Consider the following 13,740-nt stretch of genomic DNA (forward strand, 5'->3'; position numbering starts at 1 on the left):
GACGACCTACTCCTAGACATATTAAACCTGTCTGTACTCACTTAATGGCCCTGGTGGTCCAGGTGGACCAGGAAATCCATCAGCTCCATTGGGTCCTCTGAGAGACTCTCCATCAGCACCTTTGTCTCCTTTCTGTCCATTCTCTCCAGGAAAGCCCCTCTCTCCAGGAGGACCCTCAAGGTGTTTACCTACAACCCACCAAGGACACATGTAAAGAACCCCACAGTGTGAGGCAATAAATAGTCATACAGTCAAGGGAATTCAAGAGAAAGGTTTATTCTTAAATCTTTTTCATTTTTATTCTTTTATCTGAGAGTTTACAATGGATTTGGAGTTAACATGAAGTACTTCTCTCACCTGGGGGACCAGGTTCTCCCGGAAACCCCATGGGGCCTGTAAAAAATATTATGTCTTAGTCTGGAATGATCTCACATTATGTTTGTAATTCATAAAATTTATTTGTTAGTAAATCAATATCAGGTGCATTTACTAACTATATATAGAAGCCTCGAAAAGTTTAAATGAAATTAAATATACTTTCAACAGTTGAAAAGATATTACTAAATATTATGTTAATAGATTCCATGGACGTATGCTGTTCAATTGAAGCTAAACAGTTTTCCAACTTCATCTGCAAAAAAAAGCAACTGTATGTAAACTTGGATTAGACCAAGACCACCAGAGAGCAACCCTGTGCACATTTTTGATCTTCTTCCTTTGTTGTGTTTTTCATTTCCTCCCAGGTTAATGGTCTCATTAGTGTCACACCCTTTAATTTGCTGTTTTATCATCATGTCTTTGTCTTGCAGTTTTTATCTTCACTGTGTCTGTGTGTCTTACCTACCATAGACTTGGTCGGAGTGTTTGTGTTTTTTGCAGCTATAATTTTGTGCTTAGCATTTATGTTTTTTCACCCCAGGTTTTGTAGCACAATTTAGTTGCTTCTTTTGCACCCCAATAAATATTTTTCTGCACTTACATCCATTTTCACTTTCATATCACAACCAAATGTAATTGTATGCCCTGGCTTACCTATCTCTCCAACTGGTCCTGGTAAGCCTGGAGGACCAGGAGGGCCTGGTGCACCACCACCCTTAGTATTTAGACATAAATATATTAAGACATTCATTGCAATTTGAGCTGAAAAAAGTGCACAAAAACTTGGTGCTTAACACTGGTACTATAAAATGTGTATGCTGTATATGTACAGAACAAAAGAAATAGTATGAATATAAATGGTTGCACTCTTACATATCCTGGAGGTCCTTTCTCTCCCTTTTGCCCCTGTTAGGAAAAGGACTAATCTCAAATTCCATGCAAAAGCACTAAACAAGATTATTAATTTACCTGTTGCTGTGGCATATTGATAAAAGAAAAATGCAGTCACCTTCATGCCAGAAAAGCCATGAACACCAGCATCACCTTTTTCCCCCTTTTAGAAAGAAACATTATTATAAAATATTTCTCAAATGTCTTCTTTGGTTAGATACATCTATGTGTACGTGGTCTTCGATGTACCCAATAGTAAGGTTTAAGGAGTATTATCAGTTAACACATAGAAAATTTGCAATATACCTTAGCTCCGCTTTCTCCATCCTTTCCCGTTTTTCCCTGCAAATGCATTTTTATGCTGTTACTTTATATGCATTTGAGTTACATATATTTGTATCATGATTAGGAATTTGTTGCAAAAAGCATGTCAGAGCTTAAACATGGCAACTCACTAATAGGCCTGGAGGTCCTGGTTCACCTTTGATTCCTGGTTGAAATATTGAACACTGCTCGAACATAGAACAGTTAACCATTACCATAAAAAGGGAGAATAAATTCTATTATACCTCTTTAATTTTTCTTTTTTTTTTTAACATAAAAATGCATTTTTCCATATTTCAGATCTTCTGTGTTAAGCCTCACATCATGTCTGGGCACAGACATGACTGAAATCACTCACCATGTCACCCTTTTGTCCAGATTCCCCTTTATCACCCTACAAACAGACCATATGTTGAAATAGTAAGTTACAGTAAAGAAATAAAGTTAACAATTTCAACTTTCCTCTAGTAGCCATAGGTTTCCAGAGATTTAAATAATTCACTAAAGCTTGATAAGCAGTTTGATTTAACCTACTGTACTGTAGTTGTGGGTGAATTAATAAAAATCTGGATTATCAATAAAATTATTTAAAAAAATATCAAAGCCATACTTTTGGTCCTGGTATATAAGTTAACGTAGTTCCTCCAAGCTCTCTGGGAATTCCAGGGGGCCCTGGTGGACCTGTGAGACCTTTTTCACCCTGTGAAATAAAGTAAACAGCAAATTGAGTGATGTTAAATTTCTAAAGTTAATTAAATGTAATTCAAATTGAATCAATTTCACTCTAAGTGGTGCTTGTTTTTAAGTTGTTAAGTGAGGTATTCTTCTTAACACTAGATTTCTAGAGCTGGTGATTACTAGGCAGTTTAACATTTACTACTTATATTTAACCTTTCACATCAAATTGTTCTTAATTCAAAACAATGATTTTGTTTAGCATATAATGTTGCATGTGGATGCAGACAAAATGTTTATACAGTAAGTAGTTCAGCTAGGCTTGTTAAATGCATTTTGTGAACTGCTTATTGAACCATTTTCCTAATGAGTGACATTTATTTTAGTTACTGATGTCAATTTATTGAGATAATCTTGTGTTGGGTTGTGAAGTTAGAGGCTGATCAGTATATATGTTTGTGTTTATCAAGACTGTATAAAGGCTGCTGGAAATTTGCAATACAATTACAATTGTTTAATACGGAATTGTCTTCTAAGCATGTCAGTGTCTGGTTGCTTCATTATCTCCAATTATTTTCTTTTCTTTTTAAAGCGTATGTATGTGTACTGTATGTTTGCATGCAGCCCTGGGTTCTCCTTACTCACCTTTTCACCTTTCGGACCAACAAAAGAAAGCTTATCACCCTGCAATACAAATTAAACAGTTATCTACACACTTTACTTTTATCGGCAGACTATTTATTAATAAAATATTAATAAATTTAAAACCTACAGGAGGTCCGGGAGGGCCAGGTTCACCAGTATATCCCTATAAGGAAGGGTCAGGAAAAGGGAGTCATTTGATGAAGTTTAGTATTCATTTTAATTTTAAACAGCTAGAGCAAATGTTATTCTCATGTAAAATAATGCTTGTATATTTCTTTCTGTGTTTTGAAGCATTTACTGTGTCTGGTTAGATGCAGTCACTCACTCGAATCCCATCTACTCCTTGTGGGCCAACTGGTCCTGGTAGTCCAGGGTTTCCTGGTGGGCCCTTAAAAAAGAAGAGAAAAATTTCAATAATATATATGTCCCAGATATTTATTGATTAGGAGAAAAAAAAACATAAAACTGTATCAAGGCCAGGGGGGCACGGTGGCTTAGTGGTTAGCACGTTCGCCTCACACCTCCAGGGTTGGGGGTTCGATTCCCGCCTCCGCCTTGTGTGTGTGGAGTTTGCATGTTCTCCCCGTGCCTCGGGGGTTTCCTCCGGGTACTCCGGTTTCCTCCCCCGTTCCAAAGACATGCATGGTAGGTTGATTGGCATCTCTGGAAAATTGTCCGTAGTGTGTGATTGCGTGAGTGAATCAGAGTGTGTGTGTGTGCCCTGCGATGGGTTGGCACTCCGTCCAGGGTGTATCCTGCCTTGATGCCCGATGACGCCTGAGATAGGCACAGGCTCCCCGTGACCCGAGGCAGTTCGGATAAGCGGTAGAAAATGAATGAATGAATGAATGTATCAAGGCCACACTTACTGGTAATCCTGGTGATCCTGAAAATCCTCTATCTCCTTTCTGAGGAATAAACCCATTGATAATGCCACCTGGGTCACCCTGTGAGAGAGAAGCATAAAATAATGTACATACTAAACTTCTCTGAATGAACGAGCTAAAGGATAATATTAAGGTTTGAAAGAATCACATAATGAAAAATTTAATAAATTAATCAAGACATCAAGCCTTGCTTTTGTACCTTCATTCCTGGATCACCTGGAAAACCCTAAAAAATATAAGAAAATAGAATAAATTAAATAATCAGATTCAATGGTGTTAAATAAAATGATTTCAGATCATCACAGAAGCTAATGTCTAAAAAGCAAGCAGTCTAAAAAGCTGCTAGTTGTGGGAAATTTGTTGTCTTTTCCTTACTGGTCGTCCTGGTAATCCTGCTACGGCTGGGATTCCATCTCTACCTCGATCCCCCTGCAATATAAAAACTCTTTTTTCAGTGTGAACTCTCAGCTTAAATTTGAAATGGTAAAATATACAGATTTGTAAGCGATATTCTAGTTGAAAACACATTCTCGCGTAGTAACAAAGAGACAAAGTTTTGTTTACTTTTGTTCCGTTGCAGCCTGGGATACCCGGTGGTCCCTGTGGACCATCTTGACCTGGGATACCCTGAAGTGGAAATGTGACACATCAATCAAGTTACACATTGATACACACCCATCTATTTCAACAAACATTACTCTCTGTTTATCAGGAAATTTCATCATTACTACTGTCTCTCAGAAAATGTAACTCATGAACCCATAAATTTATTGATGAATTGCTATGCTGAACTGTGCTGAACATGCATGTGGCTGATGATACAGAATGCAGAAAGATCTGCTCAGCAGGTGCTTCCGGTCATGGGAAAAACTAGTACACACACCAGTGTCCTAAAAATAAACATTCAGTAACCGATTAGGAAACAATAAGTACACCACAGAATTCTGTTACATGCAGAATCACCTTCTGCATGAATTAGTTAACGTACATATTTTACTGTAGGAGTGTCTGTCAATTTTGAGCCGACCTTTTTTGCAACATTGCTTCAGGTGCATCTATCTTACAGTACAATCCCACCACATCGCAATATGGTTGAGGTCTGGACCTTGACTTAGCTGTTCTGATGTTAATTTGCTGGTGTGCTTGAGATCATTATCCTGCTGCATGATCCAATTTCAGTCCAGTTTAAGCTGCTAGACAGATGGCCTCACATTTGTCTCAAGAATATTTCCATATAAACTGGAGTGTATTATTGACTTTACTGCAGGTTTCACAGGTCCTGTGACTGTGAAACAAGCCCAAATCATCACATGTCTCTCACTGTACCTGACAGTGTTTATGAGGTGTTTGTGGTGGTATTCTGTGTTTGTCAGGCTCACGCTCTGCATTTTCCTGTTGGAACATTAGGAGGCGTTCTGGCAGTTGCTTCTTGTGTCGTGTTTTTCTGTTGACATTTTGTGTTCACGTGTCTGCCCTGCCCTAGTCTTCATTGTCTTAGTTTGGATCTGGATTTCACCCTGTGAAGACACCATTTTCCTGACAGTGCTTAATTTTTTACCAAATATGAATCTGTGCAAGAAGCCCAAACATCTCCATCATGGCCTTATCAGTTCAAAGGATAGGTTAAAGAACCTCTTTGTTTTGTTCAGATGCAAATTACTGTAACCTACTGTAGATCCTGCTGCGGTGTTCTTTTAAGGCAGAAGGGGTTTTTCCTAGCATCCTTTTCATCAAAAGCCATTTTTGTTCAATTTTTTTCTGACTGTGCTGTCATAGACATAAATTTAATGTGCTTACAGAGGCCTGTATCACGTAATGTAGCTCTTTAGTCTTTATATCGCTGAGAACTCTTGGGAAGACTGGCTATTCTCTTGAAGGCTCTCCATTTGTAAACAGTCCTTCTCATTGTAGAATAAATTTCTGTCTAGAAATGGTCCTATAACCCTTCCCACATTAACAACAACTGTTTTTCTAAGGTTATGGATAATGTTCTTCCTATTTAGCATTATGTAGACACACACGTGAGTGCTTCAGAACACCAAAATGCCAAATGTTATGCTTTTATAGAGGTAGGCACACTTCTGGATGCTAAACTAATCTTATGTATTTCATTAGTAACACCTGGCTAATTACTATCTTAATGGTTGTGGTAAATATGAACCTCACCTGAGGTTATTTGTTCATAGAAGCTGGTAAGGATCACACAATTTGAATTCAGACAGAGAAAATTTAGAATTAAAAATAGAAATAAAAAAGTGTACATTATTTTTCTGAAGTACTGTATATACTAATGTACCTATCCTGAAAATCATATTAGTGCATTTTAGAGATTCATGCATGGCTGCATCTTTGTTATATCGGACATATTGACTTGATTGTCTCAATTTGGTTATGTCTGGTGTTATTGTGTAATTTTAATGCCAATCTGTCACGGACGCGGGGATAAAAGACCCAAATGCAGGATAGCATTTAAAAAAAAAAAAACGATTTATTAACAAAAAACGATTTATTAACAAAAACACGAAACATAACACGGACTAGAGACAGGACAAAACAACCAAAGACACCAGAGGATTCCATGCTGCTTAAGGCAACACGGCTCAACTAAATACTAAATCATGATTAGACACATAAGGAACAGGTGTGCAGAAGAGGGCAGGAAGAGACAAGGGTGGGGCAGACATGTGACACAAAACAAACAAATGCACGTGGCCAAAGTCCGGGCTAAGTCCTGACACGATACTATAAAGGTCCTAAGAGGCCATGCATTATTATATTTTTTCTTTTTTCTTTTCCCATGATCTCTAAATAACAAAAGGTGCTTTATCGTTAACACGAGAATTTTCTCGTCATTCTCATCTGTCGTCACTGACAGACCGGAGAGCTGTTTCAGTTTGAGTGAGTCCTTGAGCAAAGTAAAAGCGAATGCAATCATCCATGATACTGTGTTACTGCGCTTTTGCTGCCTTTAGAACATGTTTTTTTCCTAATGCCAAGATCACAAGAGAATTAAGTCGTGATCACAAGAAAACAACTTTTGTTACGTCCTGATTATGAGAAAATTAAGTTGTGATCATGAAAAAACAAGAAAGAAAAAATGTAATAATTTATGGCCTCTTAAGCCTTCCGTACAATGCTGCTGAAATAGAAATTTATTAAAGTTGTCAAAGCTTTGGTGTTGTAATTAGAGACAACTATAACCAGATGAGAAGTAGTGATACAGCTAGACTCAAGCAAGCAGCAAACTGCAGAAATTAATTATGAAATTTTATTCATAAAGCAGTGCAGCCTGCAGACTCAAAGAGGTGGCCTGGGGGAATGTTCCATTCATTATACAGTCATATGCAAAAGTTTAGGAACCCCTGACAATTTCCATGATTTTCATTTATAAATATTTGGGTGTTTGGATCAGCAATCTCATTTTGATCTATCAAATAACTGAAGGACACAGTAATATTTCAGTAGTGAAATGAGGTTTACTGGATAAACAGAAAATGTGCAATATGCATCAAAACTAAATTAGACAGGTGCATAAATTTGGGCATCCCAACAGAAAAATCACATCAATATTTAGTAGAGCCTCCTTTAGCAGAAATAACAGCATCTAGACGCTTCCTATAGCCTGTAATGAATGTCTGGATTCTGGATGAATGTATTTTGGACCATTCCTCCTTAAAAAACATCTCCAGTTCAGTTAGGTTTGATGGTTGCCGAGCATTTACAGCCCGCTTCAAATCATCCCACAGATGTTCAATGATATTCAGGTCTGGGGACTGGGATGGCCATTCCAGAACATTGTACTTGTTCCTCTGCATAATTGCCGAGTAGCTTTTGATCAGTGTTTTGGGTCGTTGTCTTGTTGAAATATCCAGCTCCGGCGTAACTTCAACTTTGTGACTGATTCCTCAACATTATTCTCAAGAATCTGCTGATATTCAGTGGAATCCATGCGACCCTCAGCTTTAACCAGATTCCCAGTACCGGCACTGGCCACACAGCCCTACAGCATGATGGAACCTCCACCAAATTTTATGGCGGGTAGCAAGTGTTTTTCTTGGAATGCAGTGTTCTTTTGCTGCAATGCATAATGCTCCTTGTTACAGTATGATCAAATAACTCAATCTTTGCTTCATCACTCCACAGCACCTTATTCCAAAATGAAGCTGGCTTGTCCAAATGTGCGTTTGCATACCACAAGCGACTCCGTTTGTGGTGTGTGTGCAGAAAAGGCTTCTTTCTCATCACTCTCTCGTACAGCTCCACCTTGTGCAGTGTGCTGAATTGTTGAACGATGCACAGTGACACCATCTGCAGCAAGTGGATGTTGTAGGTCTTTGGAGGTGGTCTGTGGGCTGTTTTTGACCGTTCTCACCATCCTTCACCTCTCCAATATTTTACATGGCCTGCCACTTCTGGCCTTAACAAGAACTGTGCCTGTGGTCTTCCATTTCCTCACTATGTTCCTCACAGTGGACACTGACAGCTTATATCTCTGTGATAACTTTTTGTAGCCTTCCCCTAAACCATAATGTTGAACAATCTTTGTTTTCAGGTCATTTGAGAGTTGTTTTAAGGCCTCCATGCTGCCACTCTTCAGAGGAGAGACAAAGAGAACAACAACTTGCAATTGGCCGCCTTAAATACCTTTTCTCATGACTGGATGCACCTGTCTATGAAGTTCAAGGCTTAATGAGCCACCAAACCAATTGTGTGTTCCAGTTAATCAGTGCTACGTAGTTACAGGTATTCAAATCAACAAAATGGCAAGGGTGCCCAAATTTATGCACCTGTCTAATTTGGTTTTGATGCATATTGCACATTTTCTGTTAATCCAATAAACCTCATTTCACTACTGAAGTATTACTGTGTCCTTCAGTTATTTGATAGATCAAAATGAGATTGCTGATCCAAACACCCAAATATCTATAAATGAAAATCATGGAAATTGTCAGGGGTTCCTAAACTTTTGCACACGACTGTAAATCAGTATATAAGTTACTTTAATATAATTTAATATACAGGTGTCTGAGAGAAATGATTAAAATTCTGAGCAGAGTAACATTGCAGAACTTACCGGGTGCCCAGGAATGCCCGGAATACCAGGTAAACCAGAAGGGCCCTAGAACAAAGATATTGATATTTAGCATCACATTTTTTGCAATATTTATCTTTGTTAAAATAGCTATATAAAAATATAAAAATCTGATGCTTTAGGATAATATATACTGATAAAAGAACAGTTGGCTAAAAAGCCTTTCAGATTTCTCACAGTGTCTCATTTCAGGATTACATATTAATTCCTGTTATGCAAATCAAATAAATACTGAAGTATGAATAAAAGCAACATCACTTACACGTGTTCCTTTCATTCCTTGAGCTCCGGGCTCACCATGATCTCCCTATAAGAGTACATGAATTAGTTTTCAGTTATTGATTCTTTTAATTCTTTGTTGAACAACATTCTCAAATCTCTGATTATTTGGGTGAATACTGTAGTAATAGTTCAGGGAATTAACAAGAATCGGAATTACCATGAACTACTAGATTCAGATTCTACTAATTAAAATAAAGATCAAGCAATGTTATGTATTTTGTCATAAATTCTCCTGCATCAGTGATTAGTGTGAATTATCTGGGCTTTGGTTATTACATACCTTTGGTCCTATTGGCCCTTGGGGGCCCTCATGACCTTGCACACCAGGAAATCCCATATTGCCTTGTAAGCCAGGTAAACCTCTCTCACCCTGTACCAAGAAGTGAAAAAGAATCTTGAATTTGTGACATACTATAGTGTACATCATGCTTAAATTTAATTTATGCAACATTTCAGGTGTTATGTGGGTTTTTTTTTTACATTATAAAAGCTCGTGTTTGTTTGTTATCGTGTATGTTGTGGGATGTTGCAGCTCAGTGGTTAAGGTATTGAACTGCAGATTGGAAGGATTGGACCATTGAGATGCCATCGGTAGGGCCCTGAACAGTTTGTATAAAACTGAGCATTAAAAAAATGCATGTCGTTTAGATAAGCGTGTCTGCCAAATTATGTAAATGTAAAAACATTTTTCAGAGAAAATAAAATGTTCAGAGGTAGACACCACTAGATGGCGCAACAATCTTAACTTGCCTACTAGATCATGTCTAATAAGCCATACGTTACAGATTTGCTCTTTGTTTACTTTATGGATATATTTTTTTTCACCTACACTCTGGGTGCTTAAAAGATAACAGTTTAGGTAAATTAAATGTGCACATGCTATTTGTATCACATGCTATCTGTATATTTATAATCACACCCTCCAGTGTCACCCATATGAGGATGAGGTTCCCCTTTGAGTCTGGTTCCTGTCAAGGTTTCTTCCTTCCATTCAAGGGACTTTTTCCTCCCCACAGTCACCTGAGTCACCTCAGACTTGCTCATTGGTGATATATACAAGCACATTTCAATATATCTAACATTAATCTTGAATTTTGTATGCTATTAATCTTGATATTATTCTTTATAATAACCTTTTGCTCTATGTTTATGTTCTGTAAAGCTGCTTTGAAACAATGTCAATTGTAAATACAAATAAACTTGCATTGAATTGAATTATTTATTATACAAACATCCTGTATAACATTTCATACATATAGTAATTCAAAGTGCTGTACATGTGTAATAAATAAATAAATAAATAAATAAATAACGTAAGGATACAGTGCCTCTGTGTACTGACTGCATAATTAATGAGGCATATTACATCATACATAGAAAACACCACTGTCAATAGGAATAATTTTAATAAAATTTTGGCATATATTATATATAGAGATATATATTTAACCCAATTATGTCTATATATATATATATTATTTTTTTGATGAAGTTTATAATATAATATATTATAATGACTTTTTTTTCAACATTTTCTAGTAGACAGGCAATGCTGGAAAAAAATGTCACTGAGAAAACAGTAAATCAACACATAATAAAAAATAAAATCACAGACAGTACATGTAAAACTTTAAATTCATACATACACACGTGTTTAGACCAACAATACACATCCTTAACCTGCATGAACTTAACAAAACTCACCAATTCAGAGTCAAATCAAATCAAATCAAATTTTTGAGTTGAAATTAAGAGTTGAGTTTGTCTCATAAACAAGAAAATATACACTTTTTGTAAAGATTGTAAAGAAACAAAACAAAGAACTGGATTGTGAGAACTGAAAAAATGAGGGACACACACCTTTGACCCTTTTACACCGCTGCAGTCACACCTCCCACATGATGAGCCTGAACACCCCTATGGAGAAAAAGAAGGTTGTATTATTAAAGCAATCCACTAGGTGGCAGCAAGTGAACATTCTTACAGTGAACGTTACACTCAATAGTGAAATACAGTGTTACACTCAAAATACACACTACATATGAATCCAGTAATAATGCAGTTCATTCAAACACGATCTCTCCAGTAGTTTAAAAGGAGTTAAATATTAAATTGTTAGATAAAATGTGCTGTATGTAATGGACTGTTTCATCCCTCAGAGACAGTGATGCTATAACATTTTTTACCATCGGGTTTTTATTCTTCATTTTCCTGTGCATTACGCTGTGAAGTCTACGATTTACAGAGAGTGGTTTGCACTGGTTCCTCTCATCCAGTGCTGTTTTGTGGTTCGGTCTAATTAGTGTGTCCTGTGTATTGATTGTTTATGACAACAACATCCATTTGACTTGACTTCAAAATAGCATTGTGCTGCCGTTTACAACCTAATAAAGAAGTTCTACAGTCCAATGTTACACAGCATGCTAGGCCAAATGTTCCTTGCTTCACACCCCAATCCTTTCCAGTGTCCTTGGCAGTATGTCCTGGGAATAGAGACGCACTCAACTTTTGCTTGTATGTGAGGCACTTGGCCAAATATTTGAAGCCAAAGAACAGGCCTGAGATTCAAACCACCCCTGCCCCACCTCCTCCCTTTGTGTTTTGGGTAATTGGATCAGTATGTGGGTGCTGTGCAGGACCATGAGAACTGCTGGTATCTAAACATTATCTCATCACTTCCTCTAGGTCAGTCCATTCTGACCATCAGTGGCTGTCCAGGCAGGGAGTTAAATGGCTGTCGTTTCAAGCCTGTTCAACATATTTGACCTTGCTTAATTAACCTTAGTATAATCGCAGCCTTTACCTTAGCCGAAACCTTTAAATATTCTAATACAGATAATAAATTACCTTCTATAACGTAGTTATATAATAAACCAATGACAATTCTTATACCACTACATCTTACCTTTCATATTCTGGTAAGGTTTATGATGTCTTTAGACTAAATTGCCCTGCATTCCATAAAAAACTCTGACATACATGAAGGGTCTTATCTCCAAACATGTTCATGTATCATTTTATCGCTTCAGGACTCTTATAATGACCATCTTCCAATCTTCCATCTTAGACCTGGATCACACGTACTGAAACATGCATCTTATTTTCCTTCTTATACCAGGATTGCATTCCCAAAAACCCAAACATGAAATGTACAGGAAAAAACAAGAAACATAAAAGACTGATTAGAAGATAATTATCTCAATATGGTCTCTATAGGGCCTCTATAGATGTGGGGGATATGTAAGAGTTTAAGGTTATGTGCCTTGTGTGTTTGAGGACAAACTCTGCTGTGGGACTGTCGTGAATGTGAGCAATAACATGAAGCCACAGATACATAAACTGACGTTTTAGAAGGATTTTCCTGTTGTGTCTCAGAACAAACAACTGTAGCTATACAGGGAATAAAAGAAAGTATCAAAAAAGAAAGGAGAATGGACAGAATGATTTCAACCCTTTTCTGATCCATAGGCAAGTTTTCATGTGAGAAAATTTCAACATGCAAATAACATTAAAAGATAATGTGAAAAGTACGCAGCAAGTAAATGCTTCTATGGATGATTGTTCTCTGTTACCAGGATGTGCACATTAACAGAAGGAAATGATTGCAGGATTTTAGATCTTGTGATCTTGAGTATAGAGGGTTCACATGCCAGGCAGACAGGATACTTCCAAGAAGAAAGAAAGTTCTTTTTCTCTGAACATATAAAGGCTAAACAATTATGTGGATATGTTTATGGTAATGAGCAGCATGAAGACCATAACCAGCCCTGCCTTGGCATCTCTCCAACTGTTTCTCAGCACTTTAAAAACCAGACAGTTGAGCACTCAGCTCAGACTACATCATTTTGTAAGACGTCATGTTGATGTCATACAACAGTGCATAGCTATGAAGTGGCAAAAGACAACAAGATAAAAAAGATATCTGATAAAATCTAGCACTTAAGGTAACTGGTTTATTATATGGTAAATACAGATATTTGGGTTATGAAATAAGAAGATGTCTGTTTCATGTCATATATATTATGAATGATGACTTGGCTACTCAACAGTGTTAAGAAAAATGTTATGAAATGTTATGAAAAATCCAGTTAAGATCTACTGTAAATCCACTGTCTAATATTTTCTGGCAGTTCTATACGTTTAGCTATTTCTGTAAGTGTGCTTCCTCCTATATTATTCACTAAATATAAACAAACATGACCTTGAATTAAAGATTGCATCTTTCTCAATCCAGTTGATTACAGAATCAAAACAAGAAACATATTGATTTACTTGAAGTTAATTATACATTTCTAGTAATCTATCAATTTTCTGCAGCATTAATCCAACAGAAACTTGGAGTCTATCCTAGGGCAGTCGGGGCACAAGGCACAAGATAGGAGGAAACCCATAGCAGGACACAATTACACACACACACACACACACACACACACACACACACATACTCCTGAATATTCAGCGAAGCGCGTCTTTGGACTGACACAGGGAGGAGGCAGAAATCGAACCCATGACCCTGGAGGCGTAAGAGAAGCAAGTCTTAACCACTAATCCACCATGTTCTAATAA

At 37.2% G+C, this 13,740-nt stretch overlaps 1 protein-coding gene across 1 annotated transcript in view; it reads right to left on the minus strand.

The window, feature by feature from the left end:
* Positions 1 to 13,740, minus strand: part of col4a1 (collagen, type IV, alpha 1) — a 42,490-nt gene that overhangs the window by 14,713 nt on the left and 14,037 nt on the right. Inside the window, exons 2-21 of the mRNA XM_060876254.1 lie at positions 11,035 to 11,091; positions 9,455 to 9,544; positions 9,155 to 9,199; positions 8,875 to 8,919; positions 4,365 to 4,427; positions 4,176 to 4,229; positions 4,000 to 4,026; positions 3,783 to 3,860; positions 3,239 to 3,301; positions 3,041 to 3,076; positions 2,914 to 2,952; positions 2,204 to 2,293; positions 1,952 to 1,987; positions 1,725 to 1,778; positions 1,576 to 1,611; positions 1,388 to 1,432; positions 1,252 to 1,284; positions 1,033 to 1,093; positions 358 to 393; positions 42 to 188 (exon numbers count right to left, since the gene is read on the minus strand). Coding sequence (XP_060732237.1) covers positions 42 to 188; positions 358 to 393; positions 1,033 to 1,093; positions 1,252 to 1,284; positions 1,388 to 1,432; positions 1,576 to 1,611; positions 1,725 to 1,778; positions 1,952 to 1,987; positions 2,204 to 2,293; positions 2,914 to 2,952; positions 3,041 to 3,076; positions 3,239 to 3,301; positions 3,783 to 3,860; positions 4,000 to 4,026; positions 4,176 to 4,229; positions 4,365 to 4,427; positions 8,875 to 8,919; positions 9,155 to 9,199; positions 9,455 to 9,544; positions 11,035 to 11,091 — 1,135 coding nt within the window. The remainder of the gene's footprint in view (positions 1 to 41; positions 189 to 357; positions 394 to 1,032; positions 1,094 to 1,251; positions 1,285 to 1,387; positions 1,433 to 1,575; positions 1,612 to 1,724; positions 1,779 to 1,951; positions 1,988 to 2,203; positions 2,294 to 2,913; positions 2,953 to 3,040; positions 3,077 to 3,238; positions 3,302 to 3,782; positions 3,861 to 3,999; positions 4,027 to 4,175; positions 4,230 to 4,364; positions 4,428 to 8,874; positions 8,920 to 9,154; positions 9,200 to 9,454; positions 9,545 to 11,034; positions 11,092 to 13,740) is intronic.

Source organism: Tachysurus vachellii, chromosome 8 (assembly GCF_030014155.1).
Source record: "Tachysurus vachellii isolate PV-2020 chromosome 8, HZAU_Pvac_v1, whole genome shotgun sequence".
NCBI lineage: Eukaryota > Metazoa > Chordata > Actinopteri > Siluriformes > Bagridae > Tachysurus > Tachysurus vachellii.